This window comes from Schistocerca cancellata, chromosome 2 (genome assembly GCF_023864275.1).
Source record: "Schistocerca cancellata isolate TAMUIC-IGC-003103 chromosome 2, iqSchCanc2.1, whole genome shotgun sequence".
Classification (NCBI taxonomy): Eukaryota; Metazoa; Arthropoda; class Insecta; order Orthoptera; family Acrididae; genus Schistocerca; species Schistocerca cancellata.
Window position 1 is genome coordinate 497,527,478 of NC_064627.1, and position 17,896 is coordinate 497,545,373.

The 17,896-nt window shown below is 42.4% G+C and overlaps 1 protein-coding gene across 1 annotated transcript in view; it reads left to right on the plus strand.

Annotated features, from left to right (window-relative positions):
- The window catches only part of LOC126155690 (dynein axonemal heavy chain 8-like), a 622,476-nt gene that overhangs the window by 155,494 nt on the left and 449,086 nt on the right, over positions 1 to 17,896 (plus strand). Inside the window, exons 11-12 of the mRNA XM_049916245.1 lie at positions 5,485 to 5,698; positions 9,380 to 9,732. Of these exons, the coding sequence (XP_049772202.1) occupies positions 5,485 to 5,698; positions 9,380 to 9,732 (567 nt within the window). The remainder of the gene's footprint in view (positions 1 to 5,484; positions 5,699 to 9,379; positions 9,733 to 17,896) is intronic.

The following is a 17,896-nucleotide window of genomic DNA, read 5'->3' on the forward strand; positions in this document are numbered from 1 at the left end:
TTTGAGATAAACATTGTGTATGTGATGATGAAGTGTTTTTGCAGACATAGGATTAATGCAGTAAAATATGATAAGCATTATGTGTTCTTTGTGTATGTGATGCTGACGTATTTTTTGAGACATTGGATTAATGCAGTAAAATATGATAAGCATAGTGTGTTCTGTAGAATCATTTAAGTGTGGAAATATTTAATTTGATACTTCGTTGTGCCTTGCGGCAGGTGTAGGCCTAAAATGGAATTAATTACATTCTTCCAGTAGCAGTCAGTAATTCAAATTGCAATTTTTTTGCTGATGTATTTTTGTAGGCATCAGAGATGATGACTAAATAACATAATGACACTTGATAAGCATCATGTGTTTCCTAGAATCACTTAGCTGTGGAAATATTTAATTTGATGATTCGTTGAGACGTAAACCAAGCGTAGATCAAGAAATGAAATTATTTACATTCTTCCAGATGCTGAAGTAATTCAGACCGTCTATTTGTTTGCGAACTTGCCTGCTTAGCACACAAATTTAACCGACAGGTGTTTTGTGCAGCTATAGGCTTGTCAGGTTCATTTTGGTACTTCCCTCATTTAGGTCTAAACATGAAATTTCAGCTTCTACCATAGGATGTTAGTTTCTAGCCACCTGTGTTTTGTAACAATTTGGAAAAATGGTTCAAATGACTCTGAGCACTATGGGACTTAACATATGAGGTCATCAATCCCTAGAACTTAGAATTACTTAAACCTAACTAACCTAAGGACATCACACACATCAATATCCGAGGCAGGATTCGAACCTGCGACCATAGCAGTCGCGCGGTTCCGAACTGAAGCGCCTAGTACCGCTCGGCCACAGCGATCAGTTTAGAAATGGAAATGGCATTGGGGCGCTTAATGTGAGAGCTCACAGTCGTATTTTAGGAATATCTTTTGACAAATAAGCATATGAGTGTGGAAATACGATTGTGACACTTGACACAAACATAGCATTTTGTATGTTGCTGACTTATTTTTGTAGACATTTTAAGAATGGGAAGAACATTGTGTCATTTGACAAGCATCACAAACAATTTAATATAGAATATATTTAAGTAGAGGATCCATTGTACCGAACACCGAGGTGACGAGAGTCACAGGATTCCTCTTGATATCGTGTCGGATCTCCTTTTGCCTAGCGTAGTGCAGCTCGACATGGCATAGGAACTGAGCTCTCGAGTATGTTGCATAACTGTTCGATGGGATTCATGTCAGGAGAATTGGGTGGCAAAATCATTAGGCGAATTTTCCAGAATTCTCTTCAACTAATCGCGAACAGTTATGACCCAATGATACGGTGCTTTGTCATCGACGAAAGTTCTATAGTTGTTTGGGAGCATGAAGTCTATGAGTGGCTGCAAGTAGTCTCCAGTTGACCTAACATAACCATTTACAGTCAATGATCGGTTGGGATGGACCAGAGGACCCAGTCTATTCTATGTAAACAAAGCCCACAGATTAAGGAGCCACCAGCAGCTTTCACAGTGCCTTGTTGAAAACTTCTGTCTGTGGCTTCGTGGGGTGTGCACCACACTCGAACCCAACGATCAGCTCTTACCTGCTGGAATCAGGACTCATGTGACCAAGGCACGGTTTTTTAGTAGTCTAGGTTCCAACCAATAAGGTCACGAGCCCAGGAGAGGCGCTGCAGGCGATGTCGTGCAGCTGGGAAAGGCACTAACGATGATCGTCTGTTGACATAGCCTATTAATGCCAAATTTCGCCGCACTGTCCTAACTGATACGTTCATCGTACGTCTCACATTGATTTCTGCTGTTATTTCATTCAGTGTTGCTTGTCTGTTAGAACTGAATACTCTAGACAAATGTTGCTGCTCTCAGTCGTTAAGTGAAGGCTGTCGGCCACTGCCTTGTCCATGGTGATTGGTATTCTCGCCACACTCTTAACATTGTGGTTCTCGGAATATTGAATTACCTAACGATTTCCTAAATGAAGTGTCCCATGCATCTATCTCCAACTACCATTCCGCATTCAAAATCTGTTAAATCCCCCATCGTGCGACCATACTCTGTTTATGTGCATTTCGGTGTCCCATGACTTTTGTTACCTCAGTATACATCAAGTATGGTACTTTGATCATGCTGTGGTGACACAGAATTGCTTCTTTATCTGTATGTTAGATCACTATTGCCAAGTTGCACGACTATTGTCACTGTCATCACGTATTGAATACTTTATAACATTATGCCAATCTTCACATAACTCATGGGAAGCTTGTGTATTTTTGATTTGGAAATAAGGCAGTATTATCAATATCTTTAAGTATTTTTCAACATAACGCAAATATGAGACTCTACAGATTGTTTGAACACTGCATAATAATGGCTGCCAGCACAAGTAAGCTAATTCTACAATCATTGATTTTTTTCGGTTTTTTAATTTTTTAATTTTTTAAATTGGCTTACATGGTTCGGATACTTTTGATCATACACTATAATAGCCACTAACACAACTGAGTTTGATTGGAAATTTTGAATTTTTAAAACATTTTTTAATATTCTGCCATTTTGCATTTTTGAATTCCCAATATCGTCATATTGATGAGTCATGTATTAAGATAATTTATGATTTCATTGTCCATGACGTGTAGGCAAGCCTCACTAGCTCTTGCACTTAACTCCAAAGTGGGCCAGGACCGACATAGCTGTTCTGCTGCTAAGAAAATACTTTACCTGTTGTGAGATGTACTAGAAGAGACAAGTATGTCTGTCTTCACTCAGATGTGTAGTAATATTCCTTCAGACCATTTTGGAAATGAAACCAGGCCTATTACCAAGAATCTGAACAATCTTGCTGCGCGATGCCGCAGCTCCTGTCAGTTCGTCTTATAAATGAGGGTGAAAATCTTCCAGATGCTCCCAGATGTTATTTGACAGCAGTAAGTATACATGTCCTTCCATTTAATAATTTAGGATTACAGATAATCGATACCATATTCTTACTTTCAAATTTTTTCTGGTGTTTCACACGTTTTAAGAACCATAAAAGCAAATTAGTTTGCTACATTAGTTCAATGGACAAAATATTAGTCACTCACTTAAAAGAATGCACTGGTCATTTAGGAGCGCTGTAGATGGTAATAGGACTGGTACTACGTGGTCATGCGACGCACCACCGCCGACGTAAATGTTGATACCCATTCGGGTGTATGGAATCAGCACAGTAAGATGGTCCGGCATAGAAACGTGACAATGGCACAAATGAATTATCATGTTTGGACGTCATGACACAGTGGATGAAGTTGCCCGTTTTGTGGGTGCATCAAGACCATCTGTCTAACGTGTCTACAAGGGATGATGTAACATTCGTAGTCATGTAACATGGTGTAAGAGTACTGGTCGCAAAAATATCGTAACTACCAGGTAATAGTGGTATGCCATGACAATGATAACCGCTTTCAAACTCGACAGAAATGGATGCTGTCAGTAAATGTAGATCGAATTCAACCAGTTTCCGAGTGAAGATTGTGAAATGAACTGCTTGCAAAGGACACTTGTAGTCGGGTACCTCGCAGAACGCTATTACTCACAGCCACACGTAAAGCTGCACTATTCAATGGCGCAAACAACGCAGAAACTGAGGAGTTCTTATCTGGAGGAGTGTAGTGTGGCCCCGGCAAGTCACACTTTTGCCTTTTTCAAATGATTGAGTACATCGACAACCCAATGAGGCATTTAACCTACAGTGTGTGGTAGGTTAATTCAAGTCAGAGATGGTTCTGTGGTTTTTGGCGGAGTTTGTTGTACTACAAGTTGCGCCCACTCGTTAGGGCTACCGTGAAAATGAGCCAGGATGTTTACTTCCAACACTCACAATGACGTAGTGTATTCCTCACTTCCAAACCTCATGATGAGTATACTGTGAGCATTCCCGCTTTCCAAGATAATAACAACTGTATTTACAGAGTGACACCCATATGTTCCTGATTTGATGAACATTTAGATACTCTACAGCACCTCTACTGAGGCGCTAAATCAGCCGATCTTAAATCCATAAAAATGTATGGTACTACACTCTTATGACAAAAAAGGTGAAGGACCACGACGGAATTATCCGAATGAGACGGAAGTCGGTAGAAGTGATGCACATGTACAGACAAACAAATGAATACAATTTCAGAAAAATCGGATCATTTATTCAAGAGAAAGAGCTTCACAAATTGATCAAGACAGTAACGTGTTGTCACACCTCTGGCCCTTATGCAAGCAGTTATTTTGCTTGGCAGTGATTGACAGATTTCTGGATGTACTCCTTAGGGGTTCCAAATTCTGTCAAATTGGCTCGTTATATCGTTAAAATCCCGAGATCGTTGGAGGGCTCTGCCCATGATGCTCCAAGCGTTCTCAGTTGGGGAGAGATCTGACTTCTGTGCTACCCAAGGTCTGCTTGACAAGCATAAAGACAAGAAGCAGAAACTGGTGCTATGTGCGAGCGGGCATTATCTTGTTGAAATGTAAGCCCAGAATGCCAGAAAATGGGGCGTAGAATATCGTCGACATACCGCTGTGCTGGAAGGGTGCTGTTGATGACAGCCAAGGGGGTCCTACTATGAAAAGAACTGGCACACTAGACCATCATTCCCAGCTGTCAGTCCAATGGCGGGCGACAAATAGGTTGGTATCCCACCACTGTCCAGGGCGCCTCCAGACACGTCTTCGCTGGTCATCGAGGCTCAATTCGAAGCGGGAAAACAATTTTACTGGAGTCAGTGAGATTCCAGGCCGTGCTTACCAAACCCAACCTTGGCCAGCAAGGTTGTGCGATCTCTTCAAATGGTTAAAATAGCTCTAAGCACTATGGGACTTAACATCTGAGGACATCAGTCCCCTAGACTGAGAACTACTTAAACCTAACTAACCTAAGGCATTACATACATCCATGCCCGAGGCAGGATTCGAACCTGCGTCCGTTGCAGCAGCGCGGTTCCGGACTGAAGCGCCTAGAACCGCTGCGCGATCTCTTCCCAACTGAGAATGTTTGGAGCATTGTGGGCAGAGCCCTCCACCAGTGTCGAGGTTTTAGCGATCTAACGCACCAAATGGACAAAATTTGGCACGACATCCCGTAGGAGGACACCCAACAACTCTGTCAATCAAAGGAAAGCCGAGTAACTGCTTGGAGAAGAGTCCTAAGTAGGCCAAACTGTTATTGACTTCATCAATTTATGAAAATCTTTCTCCTGAATAAATGATTCCATTTTTCTGAAATTGTAATCATTGAACTTCCGGACTTCCTTTCTCGCCGAATTTTGGCCTTCATAAATACTAGAGGCGTTGTTAACAGTATCAGCGTAATGCTCGTTTGTGTGAGTTAATTTTTTGTCTGGTGAAATTTTTCGGTAGTCCGGTGCAGTAATTTAATCTTCTTCAAATGGAGGAGAAGCAGAGTAAGAACGGCTTGTGTGCTGCCATGCGTCATGCTGTTACATTTGCAGGTTTGAGAAACTAGGTCTCGAGTGCCTGAAGCTCGACGAGAAGTACCTGGAGGTGCTAGAGAAGTTCCAGAACCAGATCAACGACGTGAAGGAGCGCTACAGGTCTGAGTGGGAGGCGCCGCCCATCCCACACAATATGCCGCCCGTGGCCGGCCGTGTCGTCTGGTTACGACAACTGCTCGACCGTGTCGAGCAGCCCATGAAAATCTTTGAGGTGAGCTAAGCTTGCCTCTTTGCTCGTTTACTCATGGTGTTTGTAGTGTACATTCAATTTCTAAGCCACAAGGGATAGCATAATACGTAGCTTGGTTAATCAGTAACACATTCCTAAATTATTTGTGCTACATATAGAAACAGCTGCACCGCTCAATAAAATTAGGGGAACATAACTTTGGGCCATACTCCATTGACCAATGCTTGAGGATTGGTTATGTTACCAAATTACACCATTATTTTTCACGAATTAGATACACAAGAAAACATCATTACATCCTCGATCGATTTCATAAAAAGAACTGAAATGTCCGACAGTAAAAAGAACTGAAATGTCCGACATGTGTTGGAAAGAAAGTGTAAACAATCATTCGTCCCGTCATCCCGGGTGCTTTTCATAGGGCTTTGAGAGCTTCAGTAACATGTGTGCCTTCTGTGAGCGCTTGTCACTACCTGATACCCATGTGGCGCGCTCAGTGTAAGTTACGGAGCTCACTCTGTAATATCCGTTCCCATTTTTCAGTGAGAGCCCATGAGAATTCTTGGAGAGTCTGTAGTGGGACAGGATGACCACAGAAACGTCTGTCAAGCGCGTCCCACATATGCACGATGGGGTTTAGATTGGGGACTCACCACCGGCCGTTCCCCTTTCTTCATGTTCTAGGCTTTGCAAGACATCTCTGCCGACGCCCGCCCCATGCTACCTGGCATTAAAAGGAATTCAGAACCACCACAATACGCAGCAGTTACCATGTTATCCAACAAAATCTGTTCAATGTACTGCCTGGCGGTAAGCTGGCCATGGACAACGACAGGATCTGTAGTGCTATCATCACTGAAGCCTCCCTACAGCATACAAGACCATGGAAATCTGTCGATGTACTGGACATTTGGAGATACTGAAAGCCCTCTACTTACGTTTAAAATCTAGGCATTAATAATAAAAAGGCAATGTGCTGTTAATCAGAACTCAGGGAGAAGTTGTGATCTAAATGACAATAGATTTATTCTTCCTTAACATCACAAGACAATAAAAATGACCAAAGAAACGTCACACAAACATTTTTATTTGGCAAACGTTTGCACTAACATGGGGTCTATGGTGGACAAAGTGATCAGGTGGGGATCGACACACAACACTAACCGGAACACTAATCGCTTTATCTGACTTCATACACGTGAATCCTGGTAATGGCACATAAATACGCCACCATCAAGCATCTATATTCTACCATTCCAAAATGAAAAATATGTTTCGAAAGAACAGGGTACTGAGAAACATATATTGGAGAATACTTTACGCTCCTGGTGGTTAGGGCGGCACACCACAATGCGTTCGGCGACTGAAGTCACGGACGGCCGCAATCTGTTATTAATGGCGCGCGCCCGAAAGATGCAAGTACGCGACCTCGCGTTCGGTTAATTCGGAATGCAGGTACTTTCCTATGAGCTTCTGAAATCTTGGTGGATTTCAGTGTGCAGGTGGACCCATTTGCTGGTCTGCTAAACCACTTTGACTACGTGCCACGACTAAGCGTGACGGAATATGTCAAATGTTTATACGGCCGACTCAAGACAAATAAGTACAGCCACACGTCACTCGTTGTGTGCGTGATGCTAGAAGCAGTATCTCTGATGCTTCAGATGGTGACTGGCACATGCTCCAGGTGGCACACTGGCAAAGGACACAAGTCTTGCCGTTTAGGTAGAGACCTGCAGTTCTTTACTAGCGAAGCGCCAGTACGAGAGTGTTCTTCTCTTTCTGTCCGCTTCCTCCTCAGCTCGGTAGCAAAGCTCATTTACATCTTTGACTTGCCCCACTTTAGCACAAGCCAATCACGAGCTGGAGCGTGGCGTTCGAAGCTCCGAGAGCGCCCCTTGCTCTGCATACACCGATCTGACCAATCAGAGACTTTAAAGTTAATTGGGAAAAAGGGAAAAAACATTCAGCTCCGCGGCCTCTTTCCGACGCGGTTACACCATGTCTTTCGCTAATAACAAGGCCAGGATGGAACTGAGCCCTCCATAAAAGCTTGTTATCTCCCCTGTTGCGTCCATTTCAAAGTTTCAAAAGAACGATCATAAACTCGAAAGCCTCGTGCTTTCACAAATATGTTTTGTAACAGAGTCTAGACGTCTGGGCGCCAGTGGCCTTGTCCCACGGAAATTCGCAGAATGCTCACAGACGTTTTGTCAGCTTTCTGCCTAACGAGGGCCCATCCTCTGCTTTATTGCCAGTCTACAATGCGTTGGCCATTGTAGCGGCGACTTATTGACGGTAGTCAGTCTACCTGGATGTGGTTGCCTCCCGACCAGCGCCAACCAATGTGTCTGCACAATGAGACCGCGGAACTTAGCCGTCCGGAAATGTCTCCCCCAAGTTCCGTAGAAAAAACGCGCTTTCCTCAGCCCACCATAACCATGTGCTTTTACTGCATTTGTTTAAATCAGCGCCCTATTCCTTTGAACGCAGGTAAAGCTTACCATTATTCCTCCCCTAAAGCACGCAAGCAAGAGCATTAACTACTGCCCACCATTTCATCACGATGTATGAAGTCAAAATCGCAATAAAGATCACATTCCCTAAAAACATGAAGCGGCATAACACCAAATTAGAAGTGAGAGTGCCCTGCAATCTCTCAATACTACTCACCACAAGTCTCCACACTTGAACAGGGCCATCACCCTTGCGTCAGAGGATATCTGGATTCGTCTGTGAATAACTCATATCGCCTGTGACGAAATTGAAAGTTGACATGGGAATGACAGAACTGAAGGAGACCTGCAAGACGTTGTCATGTGAAGCTAGATACTCGAACAGAACGTCTGGGTTGTACAGTCATTTCTCGTAACCTATTCATTGCAGTCTGATGGACACAGCGGCTCTAGCGGCCCTTCTGAGGTCGTCTTGCAGTGTTCTGGCAGAAGCCTTTTGACGCCACAACACAGATATGGCCGTATATCAGTATTCACGTGGGGTTATAATGCCTCGGCGACCTTGCCCAACATGCCTTGTGTACTGACCTGTCTCCCTGTAGCTTGTCCAAAACCTGTGGAAGACAGATGGAGAGACAGTGACATCTGCATCAGCACGATCGAAAGTCCATCGCTTGTGAATCAAACGAACAGATGTTGCATTGCATGTGTTTTGTTGTATACAACATCCACAAATGATGACTGCCATTTGTGTACATCACTAGAAAACACTGGGACACCGGCACTTATTTCCTTCTGAGGGGTCACCCGAAATTGTAGGACATGACGTTGCCAATAGATGACGAATGAATTTAACTTTTACATTGTAAGCGAAGATCTCAAGCCATGCTGTAAGACCACAGGTACCGCCTCTATCAAAATTGATTTAACGTACCAGAAGTTTATACAGGTGTTACCCAAATCCTCTTGGACTGTATTTTTAGAATCTCAACTAAGGCCCTAATTAAAAAAAAAAAAACATTGCCGTTATTAGTTTACTTTTCCCGTGAGGGAACATCACTCGACGAAGAGAAATTGATTCGAATTCCACCAACCCTTGTCCGAAGTTTGTACGTTTGGGCATCGAGATCAGTTACACTGTGATCACGCACGTATCGGCGTACCAATTTGAAATGGGAAGCCCAATTCGGCAGACGTAGGTCATCACCGGAATGCCCCGAAGTCAGTGCCCCTCTTTCTTACGCAGGCTAACGAGCAGGTGATGAAGTCGTCGAGCGCGCGGCGCGCCGCCAAGCTGTACGACGAGCTGGCGGAGAAGCTGTCGATGGACGAGACGGCGCACCACGAGGAGTGGGTGAAGCAGGTGTCGCGCACGCCGGAGCTGCTGTCGTGGCCGCTGATGGTGCGCCACCCCAAGTCGCGGCGGCTGGCGCCCGCGCTGGACCCGGCCGTGTGGCAGGCGGCGCGCGAGGCCTACTGCATGATGCGGCTCGGCCTCGCGGTGCCGCACACCGTGCAGCTGCTGCTGGCGCACGAGCCGACGCTGCGCCGCTACTACGACACCGTGCGCCACCTCATCGCCAGGAACGATGCCGTCAGGTTACGTTACATTACAGTAGTTTAGCTGCAACTGGAGCCATAGATCAAGTAAATTTTTTAGATGACAATAATTATTTGCCGCACTGGCTGCCGCGAATTGGATTAGAAAATTTTTTTCTTTCTTTTCCACTAATGCACAGTCTCGTAGCCATTTTCAAGTGACTGAGATACATGTCAGATGTAACAGCGCTAAAATGCAGGACTAATATAAATGATTCATTCATTTTAAAAGTCACGTTTTTTAATGTAATACTTTGGAAAATAAAGAGCTTTGAAAACGATTGTATCATTTACAGTACCTCTGTTCAAGATGGTCCCTATTTGTGGAACCACCATTCTAAAAGAAAAACAGGTTTTGAAATTTAAAGTCAAGTTATATGGCATGGGACGGGGAAAACTGTTTTGGAAGTTTCCATCTTGGACGCAACTCGCAATTTTCTAATTAAAAGGCGTTGCGACATGTAAAACGAATGGAGAACTAAACGAGAAAAACGACGCCATTCTTTATCGAACTACAACTGATGCTTGTTCCTTAAAGTCGCGTGAAAGCTGAGGGCATTAACAACTGATATCAGGAGAAAGAAAGTAGTGGAAGAAGGTGGGTACGAACCCGTTTTGGACCGTCTTCATCGGTGTCATGAAGATTACAAGGTCGTCCACTAATTGCCATCGCCCTCTTTCCATCCCCCCCCCCCCCCCCCCACAACCACCGGCCCACCTAATCCAAGCCGACAGAGTTAGCTCTGGAGCCAGAAAGGTCTGGTTTCGAATCCCAGTATGTTTAATTTTGTTATATGTCACCTATTTTCCATGATTTTAGAGGTTCTCGATTTTGGTTTGTGACAGCACAATAAAAAGCTCCAATAGCACAACTGAACTAAGATAGCATAGAAAGTTCTGAATTCGATCCCCAGCCTGTTTAATAGTGCAATTGGACTATTACAATAATATCAACACTTTTATGTGAGTTTCATGAAGGTCTAGTAGCACAACTGGACCAGCAATAGGATAATTTCGTCTTCGTCATGTTTATTTTTCTCAAATTTCGTGTGTTTTACACACAAGATTAGATATTATGAAGAGCTGTGGAGAATGCCCACTTATGCTTTAACATGGCGTCGTTTTATTATTGTAATCAATTACGCTCGTCAAATTGATAACCTTTCATAAACAAGGTTGTCAGTGGTTCCGCTGTCACCGCTGAGGTTCAGCTTACCTTGGCCTGATACGCAATAAAATCTTCGACACTAAGACAACATGGAACTAAAATATTTAACAGCGTGATGTAGTTTTACTTTGGGAGTCCACCATTTGACAGAACTATGGACCATCCTGTACAAATTTAAAGCTACCGTTCGTTGTTTAATCGGGCGAATGGAAACTAAAATAAAATAAAAGAGAACTTAACTTAGTATAACCCATGAAGTGGACATATTTGAGCTATAGTCAAACATTATATAGGTGGTACGTTGCTAAAATGAAGCCGGTAGTGTGGCATGCGATAGAATTCAAGTAGAAGTGATCACAATTCAGAAGGTATTGACAAAGTATTTCAGTACGTTACCGTACTTTAAGATAAACAACTTGGCACCAAGTGACTATTAAACAACTGTGAGGTAATAGACCACTTTCAAGTATAACAGAGTACTCGGCTGAGTAAAGTGAAACATCGTGGCCACCTGATCAGAGATAAAACCGAGCGATGAGACATGTTGGCTTTTTTTTAAATTTAAGTAATCTTCGTTCATTTATGAAAGTGACGTAGTATATAAATCAACGTCAGGAAGGCTGAAAAGGATTAAAATCTCTTTATTCCGTTCGCGGGGTTCAAAGGGAGATCATATTTACATTTCTGTTAGCATATAACCAACTGCTTGTGCCGTAGTTACAAATTGTTGGAACAGCAACGAAATGTGGTACAAGGAAAACAGGTCCGCCGGGACTATCAGCAGAGAAAGTTGAGCGTGTGTGGGAATCATTCTCCAGGAGCCTGAAGAAATCGACTACTTGTGCGAGCTGACGAGGTTATTAACATGCGTCGACTATTTGGGACGATGAACTTCGGTCTCACTTTTGCAGTGACTGTCAGCGGCTGCTGGAGGAAGATGGTTTTTCACAAATTTGGTTTACAGAGACGAAGCCACATTTCATATGTACGATAAGGTGAATCGTCATACGGTGCGTGTTTGAGGCACACTACACGTGATTGTGGAAAACATTCGTGATTCATGTAAATTTAATTCCCTTAATGCCACATCCTCTTCAAAAGCTTGTGGACCATTTACTTCGCGGAGAAAACGATGACTAGTTTTGTGTACCTTTACGTGCTGCAGCAATGGCTTACGCGCAAACACAGAAAGACAGTGGAGACTTGTTTCAGACGTTTGTGATTAACATAATACCAAACTGCCACAGATTGCATTGAATGAACTTCCCATTATGATCCCACCCTTTCTTCAGTGACCTACATGGTCACCTGACTTCGTGTGATTTCGTCTTATGGAGCTGTGTTGCAAGGAAGGATAATTAATCCAGTTGCTGATGTGCTGGGGCGTGTATGGCAAGAGTCTGATCATCTTGTTGACGTTTGCCACGTCACAAACGGAACCCACATTGAGCACGTATAACATAAATTAAAACTATGAAGAGACGCTCTATCCAGTTATACAGGATGAAAAGTATTTAAACCGACAAACTCTGGGAGGTTGTACGGCACGTTAAAACAAATATTTTTCCCTATGTCATTTTTTCCTATGAGAATTATTTAAACCGGTGGTGGCCGTATTACGTAATACGTAGCGCACCACAACGGACGAGCTGCACAGCGGGTTTAACAACAACAATATCCTAATCGCCGTATCCCGCATAATATGACGTTTGCTGCTGTGTACGAACGTCTGCGTGAGACCGGGTCATTTAGCAGATTACCTGGACAGGGACGCCGTCGCACGGTAAGAACGCTGCAATTTGAGGAACCTGTCTTGCAGCACTTCTATCAGCACTCGTGAAATTGCACGTAACATGGGCACGAATGAGACGAATGTAAGAACAGTCCTTCGAGAGCAATTGTTACGTCCATTTCACTTCCAACGTGTTCACAACCTGGAACCAGTTGATTATCCACCCAAAGCACAGTTTTCGCAGTGGTACCTGGAACAGTGTGAAATGCATCCAACATTTCCACCCTCTGTGTTGTTTACCGATGAAGCAACGTTCGGGCGTGATGGAGTCTTCAACATGCACATATCGCATGTTTGGAGTTAGGATAACCCACATGCCACAGTTACTAGTGCTCATCAAGTGCGGTTCTTCGTTAATGTGTGGGTCAGTGTTGTTGGGGACTGTTTAATTGGGCCGTATCTGCTACCTATGCCATTAAATTGCAGGCACTATTACAATTTTCTCGCCAGAGCATTACCAGAATTGCTGGAAGGCGTCCCGCCCCATACAAGACAACGCATGTGGTTCCAATATGACGGGGCGCCGGCACATTTCAGTCGTCGTGTGAGTCGATTCCTGGCCGACGGTTCCCAGAAACGTGGATTGGCAGAGGTGGTCCTGTACCATGACCTGCTCGATCCCCAGATATGTCCCCTCTGGACTTTTTTTGTGTGGGGAGAGATGCGCAACTTTGGTTACGCGACTCCTGTTGCATCAGACAAGGATCTGGTTGCCCGGATAGTAGCAGCAGCAGGAGCAATTCAGGATACTCTTGGGGTTTTTGCCCATGTCAGACAGAACATGATCCGACAGTGTAACCTTTGTTTACATGTCAATGGAGGCATTTCTGAAAATCTACTGTAATAGAAATTGGGTTGTGTTAATGCGTTGTCTCTTGGTCATAAAAAATGGAAATGTGTTTGTTGGTTTAAATTATTTGCCACCAGAGAAATCGTCCTCTACCGGTTTAAATACTCCTCATAGGGAAAAATGACATTAGGGGAAAATATTTGTTTTGATGTCCCCTACAACCTCCCAGAGTTTCTCGGTTTAAATACTTTTCACCCTGTATATGTCTATTTTTCTACATATCTTGTAGTTTCTTACGTAGCTGTTTTTAGATCCCTGGAAGTACCCATGATCGGCTCTATACTGGGAGTAAATCCCTTAAAAGTTCTAAATTTTGTGTAATGTCTTTTCAGTGTTTAGTGACAAAAGTATTTACTTCCTTCCTAAATTCAGGAAACTTATTGCCTTGCAAGACTGTAAACTGAACCTAGACGGAAATACAATCTTGAGGTTTAAGCTCTTGTCTCCGTGTTTGTTTACAAATAAATTTACTGTTGTATGGAATCTGCCTTGAGCAAACACAGTTTTTTCTTCTTTTCATCAGACACCGTTTGCTAATCTTACAGTATCGTGAGTGGTTTTTTATCTTCTATTAAACAACAAGAAAAATGTCCTTTAATATCTGTACGTATATAAATTGGAGTTTTTAAGAAAGTATTCACCTATTTGAAAAACAGAAGATTTTTGTATATATACGGTGTTATCTTCCACATGTTATGGTCTTGCATTACAGTTGTGTTTCTTCCAGTTTATGATCTGCAACCATAGAGAATTTAAAGTACATCGAAAATTTTGGACTGGGGGTGTTATGGTTAACATTATTTTGTTTAGTGCGGAAGTGTGTGTGTGTGTGTGTGTGTGTGTGTGTGTGTGTGTGTGTGTGTGTGTGTGTGTTTATGTTTGTGAAACATAGTGCATAATATGATTCACTCACTTTTTCTGGTTACTCCAGTACTTTCACTGTGAAAAACTGAAATTTTTTAAGTTTCACTGTCACTGCTTAAAAACCTACTAACACAAAATTGCAAGCTGTTGAACAGTAGAAGTAGTACTGCCAAAAGCTGTAAATCTTTGAGAGGTGTATATGTCGCTGTATGTGTGCGTGTTTATGGGTTAGTGCAGTGTGACCGTTCTTTGAAGGCGGAGAACAATTCTATTATCTATTTATTTCTCTTCCTTTATTATTTCTCTTCCTTCGACTATTGCTTTGGAAGTTTTCTTCAATTATTAGTTTATGGTGGGCGGGGGGAAGGGGGAGGGGCTTTTGCTGCACTTGAGAACTTTAAATCTGTGTTGATGTACGTTATTCTGAGTTTCATATCCATAAGGTGTTCTGCGAATGTCGAATGACAGCTGTTAATTTTTGGGTTTCTTCTGTGTTCCGTGTACCTAATATTGAAATGTCTTCTTGTCTGTCCAATATAAACTGAATTGCAGTCCTAACAATACAGTTGGTAAATACCAGATGTGATGTGTTGGTATTGGTTGTCCTTAGTTGTATCTGTATTGAGAGATTTGTTGCCTATGCTGTGAGCTGCTTTGTTGTTGAAAGTAGAATGTACCAAATGATTATTGGTGTGGATGTGTCTTGCTCGTGTGTGCTTTTGTGTGTTTTCTGCGTGTTTGTATTCTCCATGTTTGTGTTCTGCGTGTTTCTGTTCTGTGTATGTGTTTGTGTGTTGGTGGATCTGTTTTATTTTGTGTCCATTTCATTTTTATTTTATTTTTGTGGGGGGTTTATCTATAAAGTTTGTGTCGTATCCACTCTACACAGCTATTTGTTTGATTACCTGTAGTTCATTTTTGTAGTTGTCTTCTCTGAATGCAGTTTTGTACTGTGTGTGTGGAGCATGATGGAGACTGACTTGTTTGCGCAGAATCTAGCAGTTTTTGAGTTTTTTGTATGACTGTATTGGTGATGGTCACTTTCCTGAATATGGTTATACCAGTGTATTATGAGGTCAAGAAAAATTAACTTTTTGTCATTTTATGTTTTTATGATAAATTTTATTTTTGGATGGAAAGTGTTTGTCATTGTGGAGTTGTTGGATGCGACTGGCTGCATCATCTGGAAAGTATGTGATGTCATCTACATAACGATACCAATAGACTACACTGTATCGCTTGGGTTTTTACCACGGTTTCAAATATTTTGTCCTCAACGTGAATAAGGAAGACATTGGCTAGGACTACAGTTACTCTAGCACCATGGAAGTCCACCTTGTAGTGAGTAGAACTGGTTGTCAAATGAGAAATAATTTTGCTCCGTGATTAGTTTTAAAGTAGTTGTTAGATATTGATGAGATTTCAAAGTGGTGCAACGATTGGCAACTTTATTTTAACGTTCAGAAATGTAGAACTGTTCACTTTACAAAACGAGAAAACGCAGTATCCTATAACCATAATATCAGCGAGTCACAGTTGGAATCGGCCAATTCATACAAATACCTGGATGTAACACTTCGTCTTCTTCTTCTTCTTTTCATCTATCACAGGTCTTGAGGACCACACGCTGCATAAACGATCTGCTTCCATCTTCTTCTATCTCTCTCCATCCTGCGGGGATTCCTAACGCTGCGACGTCCTTCTCTATGTCATCTTTCCACCGTGTGCGAGGTCGGCCCAATGGTCTTGTTGCCTGGAGAGTGCTCTCAGATGGCTTCTTAGGAATTCTGTTGGTTTCCTTTCTACCCATACGCCCAGCCCTTCGCAGTCTCCTACTTTTTAATTTCTGGACGATAGTGGGCTGCTTCATTAATTGATAAATTTCAGTGTTCTTTCGAATTCTCCATTATGCCATTCTCCACCACAGGTTTCCAGAGTTTTCTCATCACTTATCTTTCGAAAGCATCCAGTTTTTCTCTTTCATTCTTTATAAGCGTGCAGCTTTCCGAATCATGCAGTACTAGTGGGCAGATGATGGTGTTATATGTCTTCATCTTAGTGGTGACTGACAAAGCTTTACTTCCGAGTGGGCTGCTTAGAGCGTACAAACCTACTTTTCTGATTCTAGAATTGTGGTCAATTTCAGAGTGTGGGTTTGGGTTTATGACTCGACCTATTTCCATATATTCTTTTTTTTTTCTTGGTTTATCAAAAGTCCCATTTTGCTGGCACTGTGCCTGAGAGATCTGTACATATCGTTCAACTCTTGTTATGTTTCACTGAATAAGACTGTATTATCTGCGTATGCCAGGTGTTTTACTTCGCTGTGTTCGAATGGGAGGAGACCACTGTAAAGCCGTAAATTACTATTTTGAACCACTTTCTCTAGCGCAAGGTTGGAGAGAACACATCTCCCTGTCGTAAGCCTGTTTTCATTGGGAAGTTGGGGGATATGGATCCTCTGAACTTCACAACTGCCTGTGAGCCATCCATGCACAGTTGTATTATATCTTAAATTCTGTTACTTTGTTGTAGAGGCTGCTTCTGTGGATGCTGTCATAGACTCGCTACAAATCAATTAACAGACAGTAGATGTTTTTGTTAAATCCCCAGTATTTCTCAAAGATCTGCCGAAAAGTAAACAGATCATAATTTGTGAAACGGTTTGATCGAAATCCAGCCTGGTACTATTGAATAATGTTTTATGTGTAAGGCTTAAGTTATGTTCAGCAAACTGATTCCTCTGTAATTTCCACATGTCATTTTGTTTCCTTTATTGTACATGGTGCAAATTATTGCAGTTTGTCAGTCTTCAGATAGTGTTTCAGTTTTCCAGATCATTGTGGAAAGGTTATAATTTTTTGTGTAGTTTGTTTCCACCCTCTTTTAACACCCCTGCTGATATGTGATCCTCGCCTGCAGCCTTGTTTTTCATCTTTTGAATGGTGTGTACCACTTTCTTTTCTGTGATGCTGTATTCGTCAGTATTACTACCGTTACTCTCGTTCGTTGCGTAGTTAAAGGTTAGGTGAGGGTCAGTGAAATTTAGCATTTCTGAGAAATATTTTTTTGGTCTTGCTAGAATGTCTTCCATCTGTGTTAGCATGTTGTGATTTTTATCTTTTATGAATAGGTTTGTATTTGTGTATTGAAACAGCTTCGTTGAGTCTCTGTTCCCGCTTTCCACTTCTGTAGATTCCAAACCTCCAGTTAGATATTTCCTGTTCTCTGTTCGTAGAACTCTTGCTGTCTCTCTTCTCATTGTGCTGAAGGTCTCTTTCCTGTCCTCATGCTCCATATTTTGCAGCCACGGCATCTTGGCTTCTTTCCTCTTTTCAGTTGCTCTCTGACACATTTAGTTGAACCATTTCTGTTTCTTCACTTTCTTTCGATTGTCCAATCTTTTCTCTGATGCACCTGTTACTACTGTCGTTATTCTACTCCAAGCCTTCCCAACACTATTTTCCTCCTCAAGTTCTGGCAATGCTGT